The 24,285-nt window shown below is 53.1% G+C and overlaps 1 protein-coding gene across 2 annotated transcripts in view; it reads right to left on the bottom strand.

The window, feature by feature from the left end:
* Positions 1,730-24,285, bottom strand: part of PTPN5 (protein tyrosine phosphatase, non-receptor type 5) — a 58,492-nt gene continuing 35,936 nt past the window's right edge. The window contains exons 4-16 of one of the 2 annotated variants that reach the window (XM_018043567.1): positions 15,354-15,547; positions 14,695-14,802; positions 14,559-14,564; positions 14,376-14,453; positions 13,654-13,895; positions 12,317-12,506; positions 9,581-9,665; positions 6,708-6,787; positions 6,386-6,523; positions 5,742-5,852; positions 3,526-3,686; positions 3,330-3,443; positions 1,730-2,907 (exon numbers count right to left, since the gene is read on the bottom strand). In XM_018043567.1, the coding sequence (XP_017899056.1) occupies positions 2,814-2,907; positions 3,330-3,443; positions 3,526-3,686; positions 5,742-5,852; positions 6,386-6,523; positions 6,708-6,787; positions 9,581-9,665; positions 12,317-12,506; positions 13,654-13,895; positions 14,376-14,453; positions 14,559-14,564; positions 14,695-14,802; positions 15,354-15,547 (1,601 nt within the window). In that variant the 3' untranslated portion in view covers positions 1,730-2,813. The remainder of the gene's footprint in view (positions 2,908-3,329; positions 3,444-3,525; positions 3,687-5,741; positions 5,853-6,385; positions 6,524-6,707; positions 6,788-9,580; positions 9,666-12,316; positions 12,507-13,653; positions 13,896-14,375; positions 14,454-14,558; positions 14,565-14,694; positions 14,803-15,353; positions 15,548-24,285) is intronic. The other variant, XM_018043568.1, reaches the window with a different exon arrangement.

The following is a 24,285-nucleotide window of genomic DNA, read 5'->3' as shown; positions in this document are numbered from 1 at the left end:
ACAGAGTGGCAGTTTTTACACCCCAATTTTTTGTATATGAGAAACTGACATCTGAGAAATAACCAAGGGCACTCAGACTAGAATCCTGGCCCCTTGACTCCCAGTCCAGTGCCCTTCCAGAGGACCCCAAGGCCTTCTTCCAAGCCAGAAAGAAGGTTTGGGGCTAAACTTTGCCCCCTCATCCGATGACACCTCTCTACCTGGTCCCTCCGGGTTTGGAGACGTCTCCCCAGCCCCAACTCCTGCTGTCCCCCTCAGAAAGCAGACTCTGCCCCTTTCCTCAGGAAAGGGGGAAGCCTTACCTTCATGTCACCAGTCCCTTCTAACCCTCAAGGGCTGTGTCCACCCACGACTTTGGAGACCCAGCTGGTCCCTGGGCTGTAGACTGACCAGTCTCCTTCTTCTTTGTCCCAGCAATGTGACCACCAGGAGTCACTGGTTCCTTAAATGCCTGGCCCCCGGGGGTGACCCCTTACTCAGGCTCCACAGCTGCCCCAGCCAGCTGGCTCACTGCTTTGGGGGGTAGCTGGGGCCAGGGCTGGAGGAAGTGCAGGGGTCTGGGCAGGCAGGTGGTCGAGCGTGGTGGTCCTGGGGTACTTTTTCTGTTCCTTTGCGCAGAGGTTTGGGTTCTCACTGCTGCTGGGTGGGACCTCTCTGAGCTGAGGGGCTCAGGGTAATGTGTGTGTCCAATAGGGCTTGGGGAGCAAAGCAACAGGTCTGTGTTTTCCAGGGACCAGGAGCGGGTGACTGGGGGAGAGTCCAGGGAGCACCGTTCATGCCATGCTCTGCACTTGGTGCCTGCACAACCTGAGTGGCCTCACGGGGCCACCCCCAGGAGAGAAGGGGAAATGTTAGCTCTTCCTCCCCATCTCACTCTTGCTGATTAACCCCCTGATCTGGGCGGAGGGGTAGGAGGGCCCATCCTCTTGTTGGAGAGTAGTTGGACAGCAGGCCCCCTTCTCTGGGACCTCTGTCTAAGCCACTCCCCTGTTCTTTCCTCATTGTCTGCAGTAAATCTGCAGCCCAGACCCTTGACCAGCCCACTCAGGGCTCTGCGACCTTGTAAGGACCTGCTGGTTGGTCAACAGTCCTGCCCCTGGCCTCCCTCTTGCCCTGGGGTGACCCACCCCTGTCAGCAAGGGCAGGACAGCTATGTTTGCTGCATCCCTGGGGACTGGGGTAAGAATAGAGTGGGAGTGTCTGGAAGGCACAGGATCTTGGTCTAGGGGCATATTCTCCAGGTTCCTTGGGCGGGACTGCTCTCAGCCCAGGCCTTGCAAGGCAAATTGCTGGGCTGCAGCTGCTGTTGGGACCTGCAGGGCAAGTAAGTGGGCTGGTCAACAGGGAGGGGCCTGTGTAGTCTGAAGGTCCCCCTGCTCTGACTTTGGCATCTCTGGCCCTCTGTCGAAACTGATGGCCTGCCAGCCACTTTTCCTTCTATGAAAGCCTCCAACATCTGTCCCTGTGGCTTTGCAGGGCCCCTGGCTTCTGGCTGGGTGCGAGGGTGCAGGTATATGAGAATTATGCTCAGTGGACTTTTGGAATTTCAAATCTGGATTCACGCCATCTCCCAACCTACACAATGGGGCACTAGGGATCTCAAAGGCCTGGGTGTGTGTGGGTGTGTCTGTGTGCGCATGCGCATCTGTATTAGTAAGAGGGGCAATAAGATGGGGGTACAGGGAGGCAGGAAGTAGAGGGGAGAGGCAATCACACAGACCCAGGAAGCTAGTTTTGCTCAAAATGCTCCATTTATTGCTCTATTCAATGACCATGAGCAAATTATAAAAAGACACCAAATGTCTCTGTCTGCCATGGAATAAATATTCAAAGTCACCAATAAAAACACGTGGCTCCAAGATAACACATGTTGCCATAGAGTCATGCACGCCCTGCTGACGGGCTCTCAACACACGCATGAACACAGGACACACGCAGAGCTACACACGGCAAGACTTCTGGGAGGGGTTTCCCACAGCGACACAGAAAAATGCTTCACACGGATCTGGGGCCGAGTTCCCACCCTACCCTCAGAGCTTCCCGTCTCCCACTGGCCCAGGCCCCCTGGGTTCATTCTCCCCTATGTGTCCCCTTTCTCACCATTGCCCCACAGGCTAGTCACTGCCTGCTGAGGGCGTCTGATACCTGGGGGTCCCCCTGGATGCGATCCTCCTCCCCCACCCCCATCCAGAGACCTCTCCCCAGCTGCGATCTTTCTGCCAACCCCTCAGGGCTTTCCTGTGCCTGACTTCCGGGGTCTTCAGGCCCTTCCTTCCCATCCTGGTTCCAGGAACTAGGGGCAAAGTACAACCTGTCTGCAGGGAGAAGCGGGGCTGGGGACCTGAGGCAGGCACCCGTGCCAGGGCCCCTGAGGGGCTGGAGCTCACAACCCCTCTCCCGGGCTGAGGAGACACAGTGTTCGGTACAGACAGCAGAGACGATGGACAGACAGAACACGCTGCGGCAGGACACGTGGAGTTGCGGCAGGGAAACGTTTTGGATCAAGTAGCAGTGGAACCATCGTTAAAAACTGAGGCCCCAGGTCACGCAGTTTGGGTCAGGCCCTGGGGCCCCAGGCCTGGCCTGGCACACCCCTCCCCCACCCTCCCCACTCCCCAGTATGTACAGTAGGAAGAGCTATGTTGGGGGGGCAGGGGTCCGGCCGAGGCAGCGGGGCAGGGGGAGCAAACTGAAGAGAGGAAGCGGGAGGGAAGGGGAGCAGGCCGGGACCTGAGGCAGGGCCCTGGGTGTGGCTGCGAGGAGGGCCCCAACTCAGGCTGGGAGGTACCAGAGGACCTCGGCGAGGCGTGTGGTCACTCCGGGGACTGGTGGGACAGCTGCTTCTCGTAGAGGCTCATGACGTGGTGCACGAACTGGTACTGCTCGCACGTCTGGATCATACCGCCCCTACCCGACAGATGAAGGGGCCGGGTCATGGAAGAACAGCTGCGGAGCCGTCCCCAGACCCACAGAGTGCCAGTCCTCTGGGAGGCACATCAGGGCCTCTGTGCAGCTTAGAGAGGTCAGCCTTGGCCAGCCAGCCACTTCCACCTGCCCTTCCTGTCCCTCCTGGCTCTGGCATAGACAGCGGGGACAGAGGTGGCATGACCCTCCACTCTCAGCCTCTGCCCCTGTGTCTACCAGCTCTGTCCCTCTTCCCTCTGCATCCCAGCTACCAACTGCCTGGATCTGGCTTCTCCACCCATCTGTCCACAGGTCGGTCCCCGTGGGGTGTGTCTCCCTAACCTTCACCCTATGCACAGGTCAGGCTCTCTCTGCTGCCCTCTCCCCCGCTCCCCAGCTCCCCATGGGCCCCACCCTCAGCTGACCTGTCCTGACGGAGCTGGCATGTGGTCTTCAGGATGTCCACCACGCCCTCGTGCCGCAGCTGCTGGCAACAGATGCTGGTGGCGATGAAGCAGCCGGTCCTCCCAATCCCTGCGCTGAGGGCCCAGGGCACGGGGGTGAGGGGTGGGGCCGCCGGGAAGCCCCGCCCCGCCCCAGTGGGTGTCTGGGAGGACCCACCTGCAGTGCACCACGATGGGGGCGCAGCGGGGCCCCTCCTGCTGGGCCGCCTCCTCCACCTCCCGCACCAGGTGCAGGAGTGGGGGCGCGCGGTCTGGGGTCTTCTGGTCGGGCCAGGACGTGAACCAGTAATGCTTCAGGCCTCGCTCTTCTGTCCCGCTCTGTCCAGGAGACACAGGCCCACCCCAGATACACGTGAACTGAGCCCAGCAACCAGCCCAGAGATAGAGATGGGAAGGGAGAAGGAAACACAGGAGGGAGGCCACAGGGAGTGGGACTTCGGACCTCTGCCATCTACCCCGTACAGCCCAGTGGCAGCAGCCAGAGACCCGAGGCCAGGTGGGCAGTGGGGACTGGTGAGCAGCGTCAGCACTGGTCTTCACATGGGTTTTGCCCAGTGACTCCAGGATCTTCCAAGAGAGGTGAAGAGCCCCTTCTCCATTTCACTCCTGTCTCCTGGTTGCCCCTTCACAGATAGCCCAGTCACCCCAACAAGAGCCCTGGGACCCTTCCTCTTGCCTCAATATACTTTCCTGCCCACCAGTACCCCTGGTCCCCCCCAGCCAGTGTCCCAGTGCTATCCTCTCCACCATCACCTTCACTTTGTTCTCTGGACTGTGTGGGGCCCTCTCCTCCTCCTCCCTGATCGCCCAGATCCACAGTGGTCCAGAAGGCCTGTCTACAGCCCATCCTGTTCTACCGCTCAGAACGCTCTGATAGCTCTTGTTGCTCTAAAACTCAAACACACCCTCCCCACTCTTTATTCGGGCAAACAAGACACATGGTACAGCGTCTACCTCTCCAAGCCCAAGTCCTCCTGTGAACTTGTACTTGATGCCTTTGCACTCCAAATGGTTTGTAGATCAAACCTCTGCTTCCCCCATTCCCTGTACATTTATACAGAGAGCTGTTCTATCTTCTGTGCCCTTACTTTTAGTTTCCCTTTGTCTGGAATGCTCTCTCTACATGTCTGCCCCCCAGCCAACTCTTATCCTTCAGAACCCCATTCAGCACCACCACTTCCAGGAAGCCCTCCCTGAGCACCCTAGCTGACAACATGTCCTTCTTCTCTGCTTTTACTTATTTCTAGGTCAGTACTTACCATTTTATAGGTGCTCCTTGAGGAGAGAGTCCAGGCTTTGGACAGCTCTGTGTTTTCCCAGTACCCAACCCAGAACCAGGCTCAGGGCAGGTGCTTGTAAAGGTTACGGACAAAAGTAAATGCCCAGTGGTCCCTGACCAGTCCCATAGCACTGAGAAGATGTGGCAGCCCCAGCCTCTCTTTCAGGGGAAAAAGGAAGCTGCTCCATGGGCTACCACAGCCTCTATCCTCCACCTCTGAAATGCCCTCGAGCAAGCCTACATCCTGGAAATGCTTACTGGGCACTGCCCTCGAGGGGCTGACTTCTCCTTGACACGCCGTTTTTCACCTTCTCCAGTGGGAGGGGGCAGCTCAGAGGAACAAGTCTCATGCCCTTGACCCCCTATTCAGACCCTGTGGCTGCCAGCATCAGTGGACCTCCCTGTTTCTGGATAGGATGTCAGCTTCCTGGCACCTAGGTCACCTCTTCCAGACTTTGGGATAATTACAGTGGTACCACTTTCCCCAAAAAGGGTTCACAAAGATTTCTCAAAAGCAGAATGCACTGATTTTCTTGACTCCAAAGGAACAATCTCCCCTATTATGCTGAGCCTGGAAGAAGCACAATCTTCAGGGTGGGAGGATACTTCCCCACACTCTTCTGGGCTGTTCTGTACTGCTCATAATTTTTATGTCCTCTTCTCTTTCTCCTATAACCACAACCTCCTTGTGCTACCCAAATGCAGCAAAAAGCGCCTGTCCTCTAGTGGACAGATTCGGTACTACAGGTTGGAAGCCCAGCATCCCAGGTGAAGGGATGTTTCCAGGCAGAATATGGAAGCTGCTGAAGCCCCCTCTTCCAGACAGCCTTGGCCTTGGGTACATTTGAAGCCGAGCTTGAAGACATTATGAACGACAGTGTGGATGGACAGACGCCAGTGATAAGAAATGCACTGAGAATTTGGTCCTGCCTCTGATGTGCAAGATGACTCACCCCTTCTTCCCCTCATCCCTGCTCATCAGTAAAGCCTGGAGTGACACATGCCTTAATTTCAGCTATTTTGGCCTCTGGGACCCTGTTGGCTGTGGAGTGCCCCCTCCTCCCAGCCCAGCCCAGCCCAACCCCAGGCCTCACCCTGAGGGCAATGAGCCGAAGCCGGTAATCCTCAGTGTGGATGACTTTCCGCACGGTGATCTCCACGCCATCGTAAACCACCTGCTCCTCCGGCCAATACTCGGTGCACTTCTGCAGGGGCCCAGATCAGGCTGAGATACTCCCAGCGCCCCGACCACGCCCTCCCCAGTGCCTGTCCCGGGCCAGTGGGGAGACAGACGACGGGGCAGTAGGTTTGCAGTTAGCTCAAATCTCAACTTCTCACTTGTTAAGTTACTTCCCTTTTCTGAGTCTCAGTTTCCTCATCTGGGAAAATGGAAGTAATACTCAGTTTGAAGGACCTTCATGGGACTTCAATTAAATGGGCTGTGATGAGTATGGAAGTAGCCAGCATCAGCCCTGGCAGGCTGGGCGGCAGCGGAGCAGCGTGTTTAAGATCCTGAGCACTGAAGGTGGAGAGGCCAGCTCCAGGCTCTGCCTCTGACTATTTGTGTGGCTCTGAGTAACTGACTTAACCTCTCTGAGCCTCACATTTCCTTCCCTGGGCAAGGCAGCAAGGTGAACATACCAACCTCCCAAGATTGCTGAAAGGATTAACACGGAAATAAGATGCTTGGCACGGGGCACCAAGCAGCAGACACCTGGTGAGGTCCAGAGGGGCCTACCTCGTTCATCTCCTCGATGTTGGTGATCATGACAATGATGGGCGTGTGCTCCTGCCACACCATACGCCAGAAGTCGCCGACCGTGCTGACGATGGGTCCCTGAGTGGCGATGTACACCTTCTCTTCCCCACCATAGCCCTGTGATCAGCCAAGTCCAGGCCATCAGGGTTACTTGTTGGGCTCCCGGGGCCCATTTCCCCCACTCAGCCTCTTCCCCGGGGGCTGGCAGGAACCAGACGGACTTAGGGACAAGCCTAGTGGATGGACCCCATTGACCCGGGCCTCCCTTTTAGGGAGAGACTGTTGGGATGGGGTTACATACCCGAATGTAGTTGGCGTTGATGTAGGAACTCAGAGGGTCGTCAGGGTCTGGTGAGGTCAGACACACTCTGCTGTGAGGGTCTGAGGTAGTGGAGACAGGTGAGGCTGGGATTTGAATGTGTAATCCCTCTTGTGTGGGCCCACCTTCTCTGGCCCATGTCAGGGCACCTACATTTCTTCTGGGACCAGAAGTTCCTTCTTCCCTTGCCAGAAGCAAAACACTGACCCATCCCTGTGGCCCACTCAGGAAAGTGAGGACCCAGGCTGAAGAGAATGGTACAGGGAGGCCTTGGCTCTCTCCCTCTGTAGGATCCAGGCCACCCTTGCCTGCATCCCTTAAGCTGCCTGGTCCTCTCTGTGCTTCATGTTCTGGGGAGGAGACAGCTCAGACAGTAAGAAATTCCCTAGGGGATACATCCTAGCCAGCAGGACCAGCAAGAGTTTGAGTATACATTGTCCCCAATCTGCTGTGTAAGCTTGTAAAGCACATGGCCTTTTTAAGCCTGTTTTCTGATCTGTAATATGGGGGTAAAGATGCCTAGTTCCTTGGATTGTTGGGAAGACAATTGAGAAAACAGATGGGAAGGGCTATGTCAATTGTAAAGCACGTTATAGCTAAGATTTGGGTAGGATGCCAGGGGAGAGTATCACAATGAAAGGAGTAAAGTCTTCTGAGCCTGAGATGAGACGACACACACGTCCATAAGGGTTCACCCCCACCCCAATCTAGTCACCTGTCAAATCCCAGAGCAGCAGATTCTCACTGCGTCATGCTCTGCCTCCTAGAGCCTCCCTGTATTGATTTAGTCTGTCCTGGAAACTCGCAGAGGCTGGGACTGAGCCAGGAGGTTGGGGGGGCTGGGGGCCTGGGTTCTGGGCTCTGTCCAGCTTTGTCGCCAGCTTGCATCTCCTCCCTTCTTTGGCCCCCAGGGTCTTTCCCGTGGAAGGAGGGTTGGACTAAAGGCCCTGCCCGTGTGCCCCGTACAGGGCTCTCAAAGACTGCATCAGCAGTCAGGAGTCTACACCGCCCACCAGCAAGCCTGGGTTCAAGCCCTGGTGGTGCCAGTGCAGGCCATTCACTGAGTACCCCTGTGCCTCCTCCATAAACTGGGAACATTCCTTCCGTCACAACCTCACTCATCCTGTCAGGGTTCAAGAGTGGCCGTTCATAATGAGTCCTCAGACCCATAACTTAGGCCAGCACCCAGTCACTATAGAGCAAGTTGGTGCTGCTACTGATATCACTGCAAGTATAAATTAAATCAATTTCTAAATTAACAGGTCAAAAAGAGGATCCCAAACCTGGAATATGAAATGGAAAGGGATACCCACAGAACTCCCCTCGCCAGCCCTTTCATGCCCTGGTCCAAGTGCCTGAGGTTTGGGCAGGTGATTTGTGGAGGGGAAGGTGGGGGTGAGGCAGCTCTCGTGGAGAGGGGTGTGGAGGAGAGTCGGGTATGGGGAAGGGCGAGGGTGAACGGAAGGGGGCGCTGTGTGACCAGGGGAGAGGAACAGGCAGCCCTGCATGGGCCCCCTCCCTCCTCTCATGGTACCCAGATTGGGATCCAGAAGTAGCCTCTGAATGAATGAGAAAGCAAGCCTCGGGGTGTCCTTGATCCGAGAGGGGCCTCTACCACTCACCCCAGTCCAGTCTCTGAGGGCACAGGGTCAATTCTTGCTGGCTACAGTGAAGATTCTCTGTTGGGCGTGGGGGCTGCAGGCATAGGGCACGGCTGGAGGCTGGATTACTCTCAGGAATCCAGTGGGGACCAGATGGAGCGATGGCCTGGCTCTCATACTCCCCCGGTGGCTATTTTGAGTGGCCAGCAAAGCCCGAGACTGTGGGGTACCCGAAGCCCTCCCTTCAGGTAGGGCTTGGTGGGTGGAGGGGGGAGCAAGAGGAAGGAAGAGGTGAGCAGCCTCGAATCTTGGCCTTAAATGGTGCTTTGTCTAACTGGAACTACCTAGACTCTGTGTAACCATAGCAACCACAAGTCGATATTCTAAAAGTTAAAAATAAGTCATGACATCTTACATGTTGTTGGAGATGCTGATGGCAAAACTGCTTTTTTAAAGCCTCCTTACTCCATAAACTGAGTGAAGTAGGTTTGTGGGGATTTGGTTTCAATAAGTCACCCCCCAAGCTAGTCCTAGGGCCTTGGGCCAGAACTTGGCAGGGGTGACAGGCAGACAGGGGCCTGATGAAAGTTACCTGAAAATGACATCCCGGGCTAAAAGAGGAATATCAGGTTACCTGGTCTAACCACCCCTAAAGGGGGAAAATCCCTATGAAACCTTCCAGGGGGACCACTCATGCATTCTAGCTTGAATACCCTAGCCAATGGGGAGTTTCCTACCTGACAGGCAGCTCGCTCCCTTTTGAGGTGGCTCTGCCTGTTAGAGGATTCATAATCTAGCCAAAGTGAACTCCAGGTAGACAAAAGAGCTCAATTTTGAGGTTACAGAGGCCTAGTTTCAAACTTGGTTCTGTACATCTTAGCTGTGTGACAATGGATGAGCCACTTAACCTCTCTCAGCCTTAATGTCCTCTCTTTAAAACCTGTCGACTCTGAAGAGACCAGGGATGTGACCACAATTTTCAGCCACCATGCCCTGTCTAGGAGCTGCTGTTATTGTTCCCCTTTTTCTCTGGGTTTCCACAGAGCCCAGCACAATGCTTGTCCAGGGCAAAGATCTGGAGAGTGCCGTATGAAGGAACCAAGAGCCCTCTGCCCTCTAAAGGGGGTGTTTCCCTTCACCGGGCACCCCCACCTTCCATCCCTTTGCCTGGCGACCCTGGAGGCCCATGCTGGAGTTAAGGGCATGGGCCTCAAGGTTTAAGGGCACCCAGGTGAGGGGCAGCCGAGTACTCACTGGGAAGGATGGTTTTATATCGGTTCTTCCGCACCAGCCCAGGGATGTCATATTCTTTTGGATCCACAAAATTCATGGGGATTTCCTGTAGGAGGAAGGCACAGGGTTGAGAGCAGCTGTGGGCTGGCTTGACGCATGCATTCATTCAACACACATCGACTATTAACTGAGTGAGGGCACATGAAAAGCGTCCAGAGCAGTCCTGGCACATGCTGAGTGCATAATGAATGTTAGCACCAGCACTGTTTATAGCGGGCCAGCCTGGCACAGAGTCAGCACTCAGTGAACGCTGGATGAACAGAGAAGAAGTGACCTGGCTAATCACCACCTTTGTCTACACCCTGCGCTGCAGCCACGTCGAGTGGCTTTGCTGACTCACGTTCCTACCCCAGGTAGGTGCCCCGCTCAGGGCCTTGGGTCGTGCTGCTTGCCTGGTAGTAACATCCATTCCATCCTCATCTTCTCATGCCCTGCTGTGCACCGTAAATGACACCTCCTCCAAGAAGCCTTCCCTGATTCTCCAGCAGGGAGGCAACCTCATTCTGGGCCTTCCCAGAGTTGTATTTGCACCTCTCAATCACTCTGCATGTCAAGAGCGCCAAGTCTGAACTTTTCTGCCTGGAATGTGAGGTCTTCTTGGAGCTGGCCTTTCTTTACCACCAGCTGCTGTCAAAACCCCCACCCTCCAGTTGTGCCCATCTCTTCTCTAGTTAATCTCTCAGTCTCCGGCTAGCCTCCACGTCTGAGTTTGCGGCACTCCACTTGTCGGGAGCACTGGTCGCATCCCTCTTCATCACCCTAATCCTTCTCAGCCTTTAAGGTTCTCTGCTGCCCCTCCCACCAGGTCCTGTGGGATGACTCCTCAGTGACTGTCCTCTTGTGCCCCTTCCCTCTGTCTACACACTTTAGCACCCTTGCCATCTCTCACCATCATCAATCACAGTGTTCACTGTGGACACACTAAGAATGCACTTTGTACAAAGAGGATCACGAGACTCACTTTCTAGGTGGTTGTGAGAATCAGAAGAATAAAAAGCAGGTGCAGAAGTGCCCATGGGGTGGGTATGTGAGCACCCCCACTTCCTCTCTCTCTGGGCAAAACTGACAATGAACTATGAAACCGGAGATGACAAGGACATGCCACACACCCTTAAAGGGAGGTGTGGCCATGGGGACACATCCAGGCTGGGTAGCCCAGGAAGTCATCTTAAGGGCCTCCAGGGTGAGGGCTGATGACTGTGAAGGCGCGGGGAGGGGGTGGGCTGAGGGCCAAGTTTGAAGTGGGCAGTCCTGCGGGGATGGGGCCCTGAGTCTGGAAAAGGCGGCTGGGGCTGGCTCAACTCAGGTAAGGCAGGCTGGACCACATACTGGAGACTTTGGAGCCACAGGTCAGAGGTTTGGTCAGGGCTGCTCAGAGAGGAGAGCCATCCAGTTCTGCTAGGGAGCAGGTGGCCTGGGACAAGGGGAGCTGTGAGGGAGGCATGCAGGTTCCCCATCCCTCAGGCTTCTCCCAGGAGGGACTCTCTCCAAATGCTCCTGGCTCTTGCCCATTCCTGCCCACACGGTGGGTGAGTAACCGGATGGTGTCTGATTGAGAAACTCAGCTTTGGGGCGCTAGCCCCTTACTTCCTCCTCCTCCTCCTCCGACCCTCCTGCTAAGAAAGAATTACAGGGCACCCCCATGGGGTGAGGCTGGCAATGTACCAGCACCGCCTGGGGTGGCAGGAAAGTTGCTTCATTCTGGCGGTTGGTATTAGGAGGCTCACTACTGCTACACACGTAATCCTCGTGTTAACCCTAGCATTGGGATTTCGTTGCTGGTCCAGTGATAAAGAATCTGCCTTCCAATGCAGGGAACATGGGTTTGATTGCAGCTCAGGGAACTAACATCCTACATGCCTCCGGGCAACTAAGCCTGCGTGGCACAACTAGAGAAAGAAGCCTGTGGTCTGCAGCAAAGACTCAGAGCAGTCAAAATGGAAAAACAAAAAACAAACAAGAACAGAAGCTTACCTAGCCTTTATCAGCAAAAATAAAGGTGGTTTTGTGATCTTCTCTATCTTAGCTTTTAACTGGTTGAGTGCTCGGGCAGGTAAAACAGGGGGGTCATTTATAAGCCCCTCAAAGTCCAACAGGAGGCAGCTGGAGGCTGCTGTTAGAGTCTGGAGGGGGAGGTAATCAGGACCACCCTAAGCTGGAGCCACAGGACTGGAGAGATTTCAAAGGAGGATGAACATTGTTTGGTGATGCCAGGTAAAAGGAGAGTGGGAAAACGGGAGAGTCAGAAGAGAAGGCTTTCGGGATTTGTCTGGCGGGCCAGTGGTTGGGATTCAGCACTTTCACTGCTGGGCCCCAGGTATAATCCCTGGTGCCACATAGTGTCATACCCCACATCTCCAAATAGAGAAGAGAAAGCTGTCTAAGACTTTCGGAGGACAATCCTAGGTGATGATGACTTAAGAATGCCACAAACACCAATCACCTGATGGGCACTTTGCACACTTTCTGCATCTTTCAAATTCTTGCAACACCCCTGTTATCTTTATCCCCATTTTCCAGATGAGAAACTGAGGCCCAGAGAGGAAGCAGCTAGCCCAAGACAGTAGGAGAGGTGAGAATGAAATGATGTTCATCAGATGCTGAGTTTGGGGTACCCTGTTCCAAAGCCTTGCTCGGGGGACCAACATGAGCATAAAGGGCTGGCCACTGTGGGGGCGCTGGTTCAGGGGGACTCACAAAGAATTCTGCCTGCAGCAGGAAGGGGTCCAGGGCCTTCTCGTGAAGCTCTTCAGCCTGGAGCACGCGGGAGGCGCTGAGCAGGTACTCTCGGGCTGACTCCTCACGGGGGGACATGAGATAGCCGAAGCCTTCCTCGTTGCAGCCTGGCGTGCACATGTCCAGGGTCAGGGAGACATTGGAGCCCCTCCTGGAAGGACCGGGAAGGGGGGTGGTGAGTATCAGGGGCAGGAAGGGCCATTAGCTGGGGGCCTTGGAGCAGGAGGATGAGGGAGCGGCAGATGGGGTGGGAACCTGATGGGTCCCAGGGAGAGGAGTGGGCATGACGTAACCCCAACACAGATAGCATGAGGCTCAGCTCTAAGGCTTAAGCCTGCCACCTGCTCCTGCCCCATGCAGCAGAGTAGCTAACTGCGTGTGGGCTTGGGCCCCAGTCCCAAAGATTCCATGTGAGGCCCCTCAATACAGTCCTTCCCTGCACTCTCCTGTGCCCCTGCCAGAGACAGCTCCCAGAGCCAGGGGAAGCTCACCAAGAGGGCACATGCCTGGGGCAGAGAAGCAGGGCTCCACCCTCAGTACCCCAGCCCCCAGGGCCGCAGCCTCCAAGGACATCTCATCCAGGAAAGGCTCGGGAAAGACGGGATCCCAGGGGTAGCACAGCTGAGCAAGGGTGAGTGGACTGAGCAGACTCTGCTGTGTTCAGAGTCTAGTGGCCCATTACCCTCATTACCTAGAAAGGGAAACTGAAAGCCACAGAGGGGATAAGAATTGCCCAAGCACGTACAGTAAGGGGGTAGCAGAGCTGAAACAAAAACCTAGGTTTTCTGACTCCTCCTCCAGTGCTCTTTCCATGACATCATGTGGACAACACAACCCTGGTGGGATCTAGCTAACCCAGCCAGGCTCTGCAGAGGGTGTTGACATCTCCCAACATGTGCTGTGTGGAACCCTAGAGACACTATGAAAGTAGGGTTCTGTGGTTGGATAACTTTGAGGAAGGCTACACACAACCTCTTGTCAATCTACAATGACTACAAGCATGTTAAAGGCTCCCAACAAGTCCTACAGTAAAGAAAGCTATCCGAGCCACAAGAGTTGTATGTGTGAGTGTGCGAGTGTGCACGTGTGCACACCTCTGCATGCCTACATGTCTGTGTGCAGTAACGTTTCTTCGTGTTCACTTTGGGGCATTCAGATCTACATGAATCAGACCTGAAGAGCACATGTCTGCATTGGTGGGGCTATGAGCTCAGCTCTGCCCTGGGCACTGAGTCAGAGTCAGGTGTCTGCCCTTCCGACAGGGAGCTAAGAGCTCCATGCACCTCTGCCGCACCCACCTCTCCTGCAGACCCATGGCTTTGACAGTCAGGGAGGTGGGGTCAGCCTCCAGCTTGATGTCCATCACGCAGTCAAACACAGGGGTCTCGGGGACGGGGTCCAGATCCAGGAAGTCATCCTCGACTTTCTCCTCCATCCACTCCGAGTAGGTGAAGGAAGGCTGACGGCTTACCGATTGGCGCCTGTCCTCGGGGGGCAGCGGGCTGGATGGCTCTGGGGGAGTCCTCAGGAGGAGCCACACCTAGTTGGGGACATAACTGGCATCATGGACCATGCTGGCAGCAGCCCCCGGATGACGGCGTGCCCAGGGTCTTGAGCTCCCTGCCCCTCCATGTGTCTGGAGCAGGCTTGTTCTCCTGGGAACTGTCTGCAGAGTACCACCACTCACCTAGATGGGAGGCTACCTAGATGTCCTCCCAGCCCCCTCCTTCCCCAACCCTCAGGTTGTTATGCTTTGAAGCTTTGTTAGTGGGTTGGGGTGTTCCTACTCCGGTTTTCACACTGTCTCAGCTCCTTTCCCCAGCCAAGAACACTGCAAACCAATTTTGAGAAAGAAGGGGCCTCTCTCCACCCCAGCCTGGGCACATTGGTGGAAGACAACAGGTGCCCCTCCTCAGCCCTGCCCACAACATCTAGTCTGTAGGTCAAAGGAGACAAGGTGGGGACTGGGTCTTGGAGTCACGGGAGGGGAGCAGCGAGGTCGGGTCAGGAGGAGCCTTACCAGGGTGGTGACGAGGATCACACAGAGAGAGACCAGCAGCAGACTGGGGATGTCCCAGGTCCCAGTGCCCAGCCAGGCCTGGGGAACATCAGACAAACAGCTCAGGGTGATGCGGGTGGGGGGTGGGGGCACGTTCTCATCTATTTCAGCACGGGTAAGATTGAGGCTCTGAGAACTTTGTACCTGGTTCTGGGGAGGGGACAGGAAGAAGCCTTTCAGGGTTATCATCTGAACTCAAAGAAGCCCCAGGCAGGGGCTGGTGGGGCTGGAGGACCCCAAGCGATCCCTCCTACCCTGGGGCTCCCTGGAGCTTACTCACCACGGGTCCCAGCCGCTCCAGGAACGTGAGCGCAGAGGAGACGACGTCTGTGGTGTTCTGTGTCCAGATGGGGCCAAAGCCGCTGAGCCAGAGCATCCCACAGGCAAGCTGGGGTGGCCGGGGCCAGCGCACTGAGTTCGGAGTCTGGCCTCCTTGCCCCCACATCTCCCCGTTCCCCCACCCTCAAGAGTTCACCTGGAGCCTCAACCTACCGCCTACCCCGCCCGTGCCCCCGCCAAGGTCCGGACTGTGCAACGAAGGCCAAGGGCATAGGACTTTGCCTGGAGAAAATCTGACTTAAGGGAGCCTTCGCAGAGGGGAGCCCACCACCCCACCAGGTATACACATCACAGGGAGAGTCTCCTGGAGGTGCCTGCAGAGACAGGAAGTCCTCAGAAGGACGCCCGCAGGACCATGGGGGGCTGGGGGCCGGGCCTGCATCCCTGCTTCTGAGCTCAGCGCATGAGGGGCTCAGCCCTCAAGGCTGTGGCTTGGAACTCCAGCCTTCTCTCAGGCCAGCCGGATGGCCGTAGGCACGAGGGACGCCGGGAAGGCCCCTCACTCCTCTGTGTCCCCAGGCGGCCATCTTGGGGAGGAAGTGGAGGCCATCCCTCAACCCGCCCTCCCTCCAGGCCCGGCGAGGCCTGTGATGTTCTTACCAGGAACTGGGAGGCAGCCAACAGGCACAGGCTGCTTCTGGCGGTGAGGGAGTGGCTCCCGGCGCCTCGAGGTGGCGGCTTCTGAGCTGGCTCCGAGGGCGGTGAAGCAGGTGGGGGCGGTGGCATCTCTCTCTGTGAGGCCGCGGGCCCCTCGGCCTGGTCCAGCGCCTCCATCCCTACCGGCTGGCGGACACCTGCGGAAGGTGACAACGTGGCCGGTGACCCGGGCCCTGCCGACCCCGCGGGCTGCTCCGTCTGGGGTTGCCGTGGCTTCCTCTCAAACCAAGATCAGTCAGCCCGGCTCCACTTCCAGCAGTCACCCTCGACTAGCAAAGCAATATTCACCTACCTTCGTCAGAAAGAGCTAAGTGTGGGTGGACAAATTATTTCTCTTTTATTTCTCCAGTAACAGAGTTAAAATGGCAGGAGGTTTTTCAGGGAGTTAACATTGTGGTGTTTACGCAGCTTCATTCTGTTCCCATTTCTTAAGGAAACAAAAACAACCACCTCAAACTCAATTAAAAGAGAGAGAGACGGGAAAAAAAGGCACAGCGTAACCAGGCCGTGACCCTGAACAGCTCACCCACGCCTGCCCTCCCTGTTTTTGTCTCTCATTCTCTGTATCCTGACTTGACAAGGTCACAGCCACATGCCCCTGCCCCACCTTGAGACACCACACTAGGGGAATGGGGGTGGTCAGGTGGCAGTGGAGCAAAACCTTGGGGTAGCAGAGCTGATGTCAAATGTCTGGGATCCAGTTTTGGGTCTGTCCCTGGTTGTGTGACCTTGGCAGAGTCGCCCCCTCCTCTCTGGACCTCAGTTTCCACACCTCAAAAGTGGGGGCTAAGCTCCTCCCTTGGCTTTCTGTGTTTCAGGGAGCCCTGGCGTTTTTCTCCGGTGACCCAGCTATGACCAGGTGCTCTGAGTCCCCATACCCAAGCCTCAGCCATGGAAGCTGTTCGGTCGCATTCCGTATAGTGGGTATCCTCTACGATCATCTCAACACAAGGCGCCACCACTAAACAAGTCTGAACAGCACTGGGCTAGAGCTGAGGCCCCAGTGGAGTGGGGGATTCCAGCAGCACCACCTTACTGAACTCCCCATCCAAACTGACGCTGTCTAGTCTATTGCCAAGAAGAGAGGGACCATGGGACTTCCCTGGCAATGGTCCAGTGGTTAAGACTGTTTCCAATGCAGGGGGCACAGGTTCAATCCCTGGTCAGGGAACTAAGATCCCACGTGCCATGTGGTGGTGTGGCAGAAAAAAAAGAGAGAGAGAGAGAGAGGGACCAGCAAAACAGATGTGTATAGCTTGACAGTGAGGGGTTGGGACAGTTCACATATTAGGTACATGGGACAATAGACTCCTTTTCTGGATGGGGGACTTGGAATAGTCATAGCCAAGATACCATGTCTGCATGCTCGATTGCTTACGTGACAAATACTTACTGAGCCTCTCCCACTACCTGGATCAACAGTGTGGAGCAGAGCGCTGGGTCCTGGAGATGCCTGAACTTCTGTGCCAGTATTTCCCTCTTCCCAGGGAAAGAGCCCACCCGCTGTGTTCTGAGTATCCTGTCCTCTCTGCCAGGATCATCCCTCCAACATCCTGCTCCCCTCACCTGCCTCCAAAACACTTTGCCAAGTTAACTCCTACTCATCCTGTAGAACTCCATCATTTGTCTCCTAAAGCAGGTCCTCCCCATCATACACACGTGGCAACCCACGTCTCTCCTTCATACGGCCAGCAAAATAATACACTTGGAACATAGCCCTGCTCTGAGTGCTTTGTGCATGTTAATCTATTCACTCTTCATGGTACCCCATGAAGTTGGCACTCCTGTGATCCTCATTTTACAGAAGAGGAGGATGAGGTGCAGAGAGGCTAATAAGTGGTGGGTTTGAACTAAGCCACCTGGACAGGGATTTGATTTAGGCCATACCTGAATGGTCTAGTGGGTTTCCCCACTTTCTTCAATTTAAGTCAGAATTTGACAATAAGGAGTTCATGATCTGAGCCACAGTCAGTTCCTGGTCTTGTTTTTGCTGACTGTATAATGTTTCTCCATCTTTGGCTGCAATATAATCAATTTGATTACGGTATTAACCATCTGGTGATGTCCATGTGCAGAATTTTGTGTTGTTGGAAGAAGGTATTTGCTATGACCAGGGCATTCTCTTGGCAAAACTCTGTTGGCCTTTGCCCTGTTTTATTTTGTACTTCAAGGGCAAATATGTCTGTTACTCCAGGTAGCTCTTGAATTCCTACTTTTGCATTCCAGTCCCCTATGATGAAAATGACATCCTTTTTGGGTGTTAGTTCTAGAAGGTCTTGTAGGTCTTCACAGAAATGTTCAAACTTTGGCTTCTTTGGTGTTACTGGTTGGGGTATAGACTAGGATTATTGTGATATTGAATAGTTTGCCTTGGAAATGAACAGAGATTATCCTGTCATTTTTGAGACTGCACCCAAGTACTGCATTTCAGACTCTTTTGTTGACTATGAGGGCTACTCCATTTCTTCTAAGGGACTCTTGGCCACAGTAGTAGATATAATGGTCATCTGAATTAAATTCGCCCGTTCCAGTCCATTTCAGTTCACTGATTCCTAAAATGTTGATGTTCACTCTTGCCATCTCCTGTTTGACCACTTCTAATTTACCTTGATTCATGGACCAAACATTCCAGGTTCCTATGCAATACTGTTTTTTATAGCATTACATTTTACTTCCATCACCAGTCATATCCACAACTGGGCGATGTTTTTGCTTTGGTTCTGTCTCTTCATTCTTTCTGGAGTTATTTCTCCACTATTCTCCAGCAGCATATTGGAGAAGAGCATACCAACCTGGGGAGTTCATCTTCATATATTTTTGCCTTTCCATACTGTTCATGAGGTTCTCAAGGCAAGAATACTGAAGTGGTTCACCATGCCCTTCTCCAGTGCAATAATACATAATGGTTTTTATGTGTTCAAATTTATAATGTTAGTATAGTACCTAGCATATAACTAAAACAAATAATAGGTTTCTAATATCTATTGATTGATTGTAGTTAAGAAGAATTAGCTACAGTACATGAACTGTGAACTTTCAGATGTTCAATCTGGATTTAGAAAAGGCAAGGAACCAGAGATTAAATTGTCAACATCTGTTGGACGGTCAAAAAAGCAAGAGAATTCCAGAAAAACATCTACTTCTGCTTTATTGATTACACCAAAGTCTTTGACTGTGTAGATCACAACAAACTGTGGAAAATTCTTCAAGAGATGGGAATACCAGACGACCTTACCTGTCAACTGAGAAATCTGTAAGCAGGTCAAGAAGCAACAGTTAGAACCAGGGAACAACAGACTGGTTCCAAATTGGGAAAGGAGTAATGTCAAAGCTGTATATTGTCACCCTGCTTATTTAACTTATATGCAGAGTACATCATGTGAAATGCCAGGCTGGATGAAGCACAAGCTGGAATCAAGATTGCAGGAAGAAATAAAAATAACCTCATATATGCAGATTATACCATCCTTATGAAAGAAATCAAAGCAATAAAGAGCCTCTTGATGAAAGTGAAAGAGGAGAGTGAAAAAGCTGGCTTAAAACTCAACAGTCAAAAAACTAAGATCATGGCAACTAGTCCCATCACTTCATGGCATATAGATGGGGGAAACAATGGAAACAGTGAGATAATTTATTTTGGGGGGCTCCAAAATCACTGCACATGGGTGACAGCAGCCATGAAATTAAAAGATGCTTGCTCTTTGGAAGAAAAACTATGACCAATCTAGATAGCATATTAAAAAACAAAGATGTTACTTTGCCAACAAACGCCCATCCAGTCAAGGCTATGGTTTGTCCAGTAGTCATGTATGGATGTGAGAGCTGGACCATAAAAAAAGCTGAGTGCTGAAGAATTGATGCTTTTGAACTGTGGTGTTGGAGAAGACTCTTGAGAGTCTCTTGGACTGCAAGGAGATCCAACCAGTCCATCCTAAAGGAAATCAGCCCTGAATATTCATTGGAAGGACTGATGCTGAAGCTGAGACTCCAATACTTTGACCATCTGATGCAAAGAATTGACTCACTGGAAAAGACCCTGATATTGGGAAAGACTGAAAGTGGGAGGAGAAGGGGACGACAGAGGATGAGATGGTTGGATGGCATCACCAACTCGATGGACATGAATTTGAGAAAGCTCCGGGAGTTGGTGATGGACAGGGAGGCCTGGCGTGCTGTAGTCCATGGGGTCGCAGAGTTGGACATGACTGAGTAACTGAACTGAACTTGGATAGGCCCTTGAACTACATTACACTCCCTACAGTGTGTCCAAATTGTTTGTTGAATATATCATCTTTGCCAGTTCTTTGTAAGTTCCATGACGGGAAGAGCAGTTATGGTCATCATGATTGTCCACAGCATATAGCATCAGTGCTAGCGTGTAGGTCTACAATAAATATTTCTGTGGTGAGTGAATGAGGATGGACAAGTGATAGACGAGGATGATGGTACATTTGAAAAGTTGTGATGGGAACTTCCCTGGTGGTTCAATGGTTGAGGGTCTGTCTTGCAATGCAGGGGATGTGGGTTCAATGCCTGGTACAGAAACTAAGAGACCACATGCCTTAAAGCCCGCACACTGCAACTAGCAAGCCTGTACACCACAACTGGAGAGCCAACATGTAGCAACTAGAACCTGACGCAACCAAATAAATAAATGAATACATAAATAAATTTAAAGCAAAGAAAAGCTGTGATAACGACAGTAGATCCTATGGATGAAACATCAGACTTGGGACTAAGTGCTCAAGACACATCAGATAATAATGACCAAACGTAACTCCTGCCTTTAAAGGCTCAGGTCAGCTGGGTCAAACAGACCTGTGGATCCGTATTTACCATACAGCGCACTAAGTGAAAAAGCTAAGTGCTGGTGGAGCCTAGGGGCCTCTGCCTTTGCCCTGGGAGGCTACTGTTACTAACCACATGAGCAGACACCTCAGATCCTGGCCAGCAAGGTGAAAAAAGGAAAAGCCGCTGTTAAGAGATGGATCACATAGAAGTCGAAAGTTTCCATGACTGATAAGCAGAAGGTCAGTTACTCAAGCCGTAAGCTTTCCACCCACATCCTCAGAAACAGTGGTCGATACGTGAGTGCAAACACGGATAGGTGGGACAGGTACAGCTCAGAGGCTACCGGGCTTGACTTGTGACACTCACACTGGACCCTGGGCAATCCGTTCTCCTTCCCGGGTCTCAGTTCCCTTAATTGTAAGAAGAGGGAGAGCTCAGAGCTTCTCAGATGTTTCTCCTATCTTCAGAGCGGAGGGGACATGGGTCTTTGGGGGAAAACTGCAAGTCACATGACCTGGACTTTGCTGCTTTGTTTTAAAATTCATGGGCGTTCTTTATTCTATTCTGTAGCATATCTGTGCTTGTTTTGATCTTAATGTTTTTTTCCCCTCCCAAAGCTTGGAATCAAATTTATGCTTCAGGAAAATGTTCTACATTTATCCTGTGGCTTTGCCCTCAGGGGTACATGCACCCCAGTCTGAGAAGCCTGGCACCTGCCAGCAATAAAACATCATCATGCTGCCGTTAAAAATGACTCCGTAGATGAATATTTAATAACAGGGGAAGAAATTTCGATGGTGTGGAGTAAGAAAGGCAAAGTTACAAAACAGCCTTCTCTGCTTGGCCTCAAAAACTAAGAAAGTATAAACATGCATATAAAAAGGTGGAGAATCCCCGATGAATGAAGAGAGGTTGGGGACTTCCCTGGTGGTTCAGTGGTTGAGAATCTGCCTTCCAATGCAGGGGACAAGGCTTTGATCTCTGGTTGGGGAACTAAGATCTCATATGCTTCGGGGAAACTAAGCCCATGTGCCACAACTAGAGAAATTCATGCAATGAAGACCCATTGCAGGTATAATTAAACAACAACAACAAAAAGATGATGGATTAACTCAAGTGGTGCTCAGACAGCATGAAGCACAGTGGACGCTGGGCACATAGTAAGCGCTCAATGAACCTCATACACGGTACATGGGAAGAACAGAAGTAGGGTAGTAACAATAGTTTTTGGAGGATGGTGAGAATAGAGTGATATTTTTCATTGTTACTTACTCTAAATTTCCTATAATAATAGGCACATACATAAAGAGATAAATATATATGTACATACATACATATTTATTAATATTTGTAATGAGGAAAAATATTTTTAAAAGGAGGGTACCGTTCTGAGTTCAGATATTACAAGGCCTGATTAGTATTCCTGGGTCCAGGGCCCTGACGCTCACCTGTCACATCTAAATGCAAGTGGGGGGACTGGAGAGCTGGAGAGGGAGTGCAAGGCTCTGTGAGACCCACCCAACAGGAGTGCAGCCACTCAGAACACTGGTCCCCTGACGATGCTCCATCATCACTTGTGCATATGAAAGATGGCAGGTTAACTGCCTGGCACCTTATGGGGGTGGAAGGAAAAACTGTAGGTTTGAAGGGTCCTGCATGTACCTTTCAGAGGCAAGGGTGGAGGCTGGTCTTTTTTTTTTTTTTTTAACTCACAGAGTACCTAGCAGTCCTGGAGTCCAGGTGAATCCAACTGAGCAACGTACCTTTCAGGGCCGGGCTTATTTAAAACTTTTCCTGGACAGAAATCTAACATGTCTTCACTCAGGAAGATGCCTGCACACACACATGGACACACACACCCTCAGTTCTGTATATAGTTCTGGAGGGGATCCATGGACCTCAGGTTAAGAGCCTCAGATCTCAGGGATGGGGAGCGAAGGTCTGTGATCAGGTGGCAGAAGTTGGGAGGCAGAGAACTGGGCTGATTTTAGTCTCTGCTCATTCATGTGTGAGTTCAGCACGTGTTGAGTACCAATTATATGCTGTGCCAAGCACCGGACTAGGTTTTGCAGATACATACAGAGCAGTGAACGGGCTTCCCTGGTGGCTCAGATGGTCAAGAATCTGCCTGCAATGCGTGAGACCTGGGTTTGATCCCTGTGTTGCGAAGATCCCCTGGAGGAGGGCTTGGCCACCCACCCCAGTATTCTTGCCTGGAGAATTCCCATGGACAGAGGTGCCTGGTGGGCTACAGTCCATGGGGCTGCAAAGAGTCGGACACAACTGAGCGACTCAGCACACCATATACAGCAGTGAGCAACACAGTGCCTGCCCACATGAACCACTGAGGTCTTGGGCCACTTTGTTCTTTGGGTTCTGCTCCTAGAGATCACACCGGCCCTTCTCCTCACTCTGTCCATCCTTCACTCACTGTCCTGCTCTGCAATGAGAGTGCCAGCTCTCTGGGCAGGCCCCATGCAGCTTCCGGAGCGCCTGTGTGCACGCAGCTCCTTTTGCTTCTCTCAGCAGCCGCCCCCTACCCCGGGGTGGGGGGTAGGCATTAGCATCATCAACCCCGTTCTGCCGGTGAGAGGCGGGTGCTTGTGTCAAGGACTGGCTTTTCAGTAGTTCACAGCAAGGTAGCTCCTCTGTCATGCACGGAGCCCTGACTCAGAGGCAGCTTGCTGACAGCGACGGAACACCCGGCTCCTCACCGGCTTGCCTCCTGCATCAGGTGAAGGGGATTTTTCAGGCATGGAAATCAGGCTGAGTGAGCTGAAGTGGCTTGCCCAAGTACAGGCAGACCCAAGAAGCAAACCCTGGCCTTCCTGATATCCAGTGATCTTTCTGCTTTCCCAAACTGCTTCTCAGGAAAGGGCCACTATGGCAAAGGCAGGGAGACAGTGAGAACCCGGGAGGCAAGGAAGGAGTCCCTGTGTCTGGGGGACCCTTGAACTCTAACCAGCAGCATGGGGGTGGTGGTGCAGCTTTTGTGCCTGATCCTGGCTGATGGCTCCTCAAAGCCTACATCATATGAAAGGGAGGTACACGGGAAGGCAGGGGCTCTGTACCCTGGGCCAAAGCTCTAGGGGCTCTGGGTAGAGCACGCAGGCAAAGGGCCTTGAGAGTTTAGTTGGCAAATGGAAACACTGTGACCCCTCTCCTGTCACCTGGCACCCAGGTCCCACTACCAAACTCTGCAGCCAGGGTGTGCCCTGGGGCTGGCAACACCCGAGCCCAAGAACCCATGGCTGCTCCTGCTGGTGACTCATCCTTGGAGCTGCCAGCTGCCATCCACCAGGACTGGAGCTGGAGGCTGGCTCAGCCTGTTTCTGTTGACATGAGGAGGGAGCTCCTGGCCCATTCAGCTTTTCTTCCCTTCCCAAATGTGGCCAGGAGGGACCTCCCCACCATGCCGACACAGTCACAGGGCTGCTGACCAGCAGAACACCATGCTTAGCCCTGCCAGGGCTTCTAGAACCACTGACGGGCAGAGTCTGACTGGCCCTGACGGGCATCTGGTCTAGTCCGCTGCTTTCTCAAATAGGGAAACTGAGGCCAAGGGGGAAAGAGGCTTGCCGTAGGTCAGTAGCCAGCTGCAGGCAGAGCCAGGACCACTGAGGGCTAACACCTACCGAGTGCTCACCATGTGTGGGCACTGCTCTAAGAGCTTCATATATATTAACTCATTTAATTTTCAACAGTCCTAGGAGGTACTGCTCTCACTCCCATTTTACAGATGAGGAAACTGAGGCACATGGGCGCTAAGTCACTTGGCTGAGGTCAGCTAATAATGGGCAGAAGCTAAGACCAGAAACCAGGCAGCTTTCAGCCAGAGCCCATAACACCAACCAACCCATCAGATGAGACTAGCTCTGGTGATCTGCTCTCCTTACCTGGGCATTCTTAAGAATGCATGCCTGACCCGCCATGCGTTCACAAGTATGGCCTCATCCCTGTGGGAAATGGTGCTTGGCGCCACAGCCCATCACTGTGTCTGAAATCCCACCCTCAGCCATGGACACTTGTTTATAGGATTGCTGCTCCTACCTCACTGTGGGGAGGAAGGGAGCAGAGGCTAGAG

This window comes from Capra hircus, chromosome 29, assembly GCF_001704415.2.
Source record: "Capra hircus breed San Clemente chromosome 29, ASM170441v1, whole genome shotgun sequence".
Taxonomy (NCBI): domain Eukaryota; kingdom Metazoa; phylum Chordata; class Mammalia; order Artiodactyla; family Bovidae; genus Capra; species Capra hircus.
This window is presented reverse-complemented; position numbering and strand designations above follow the sequence as displayed.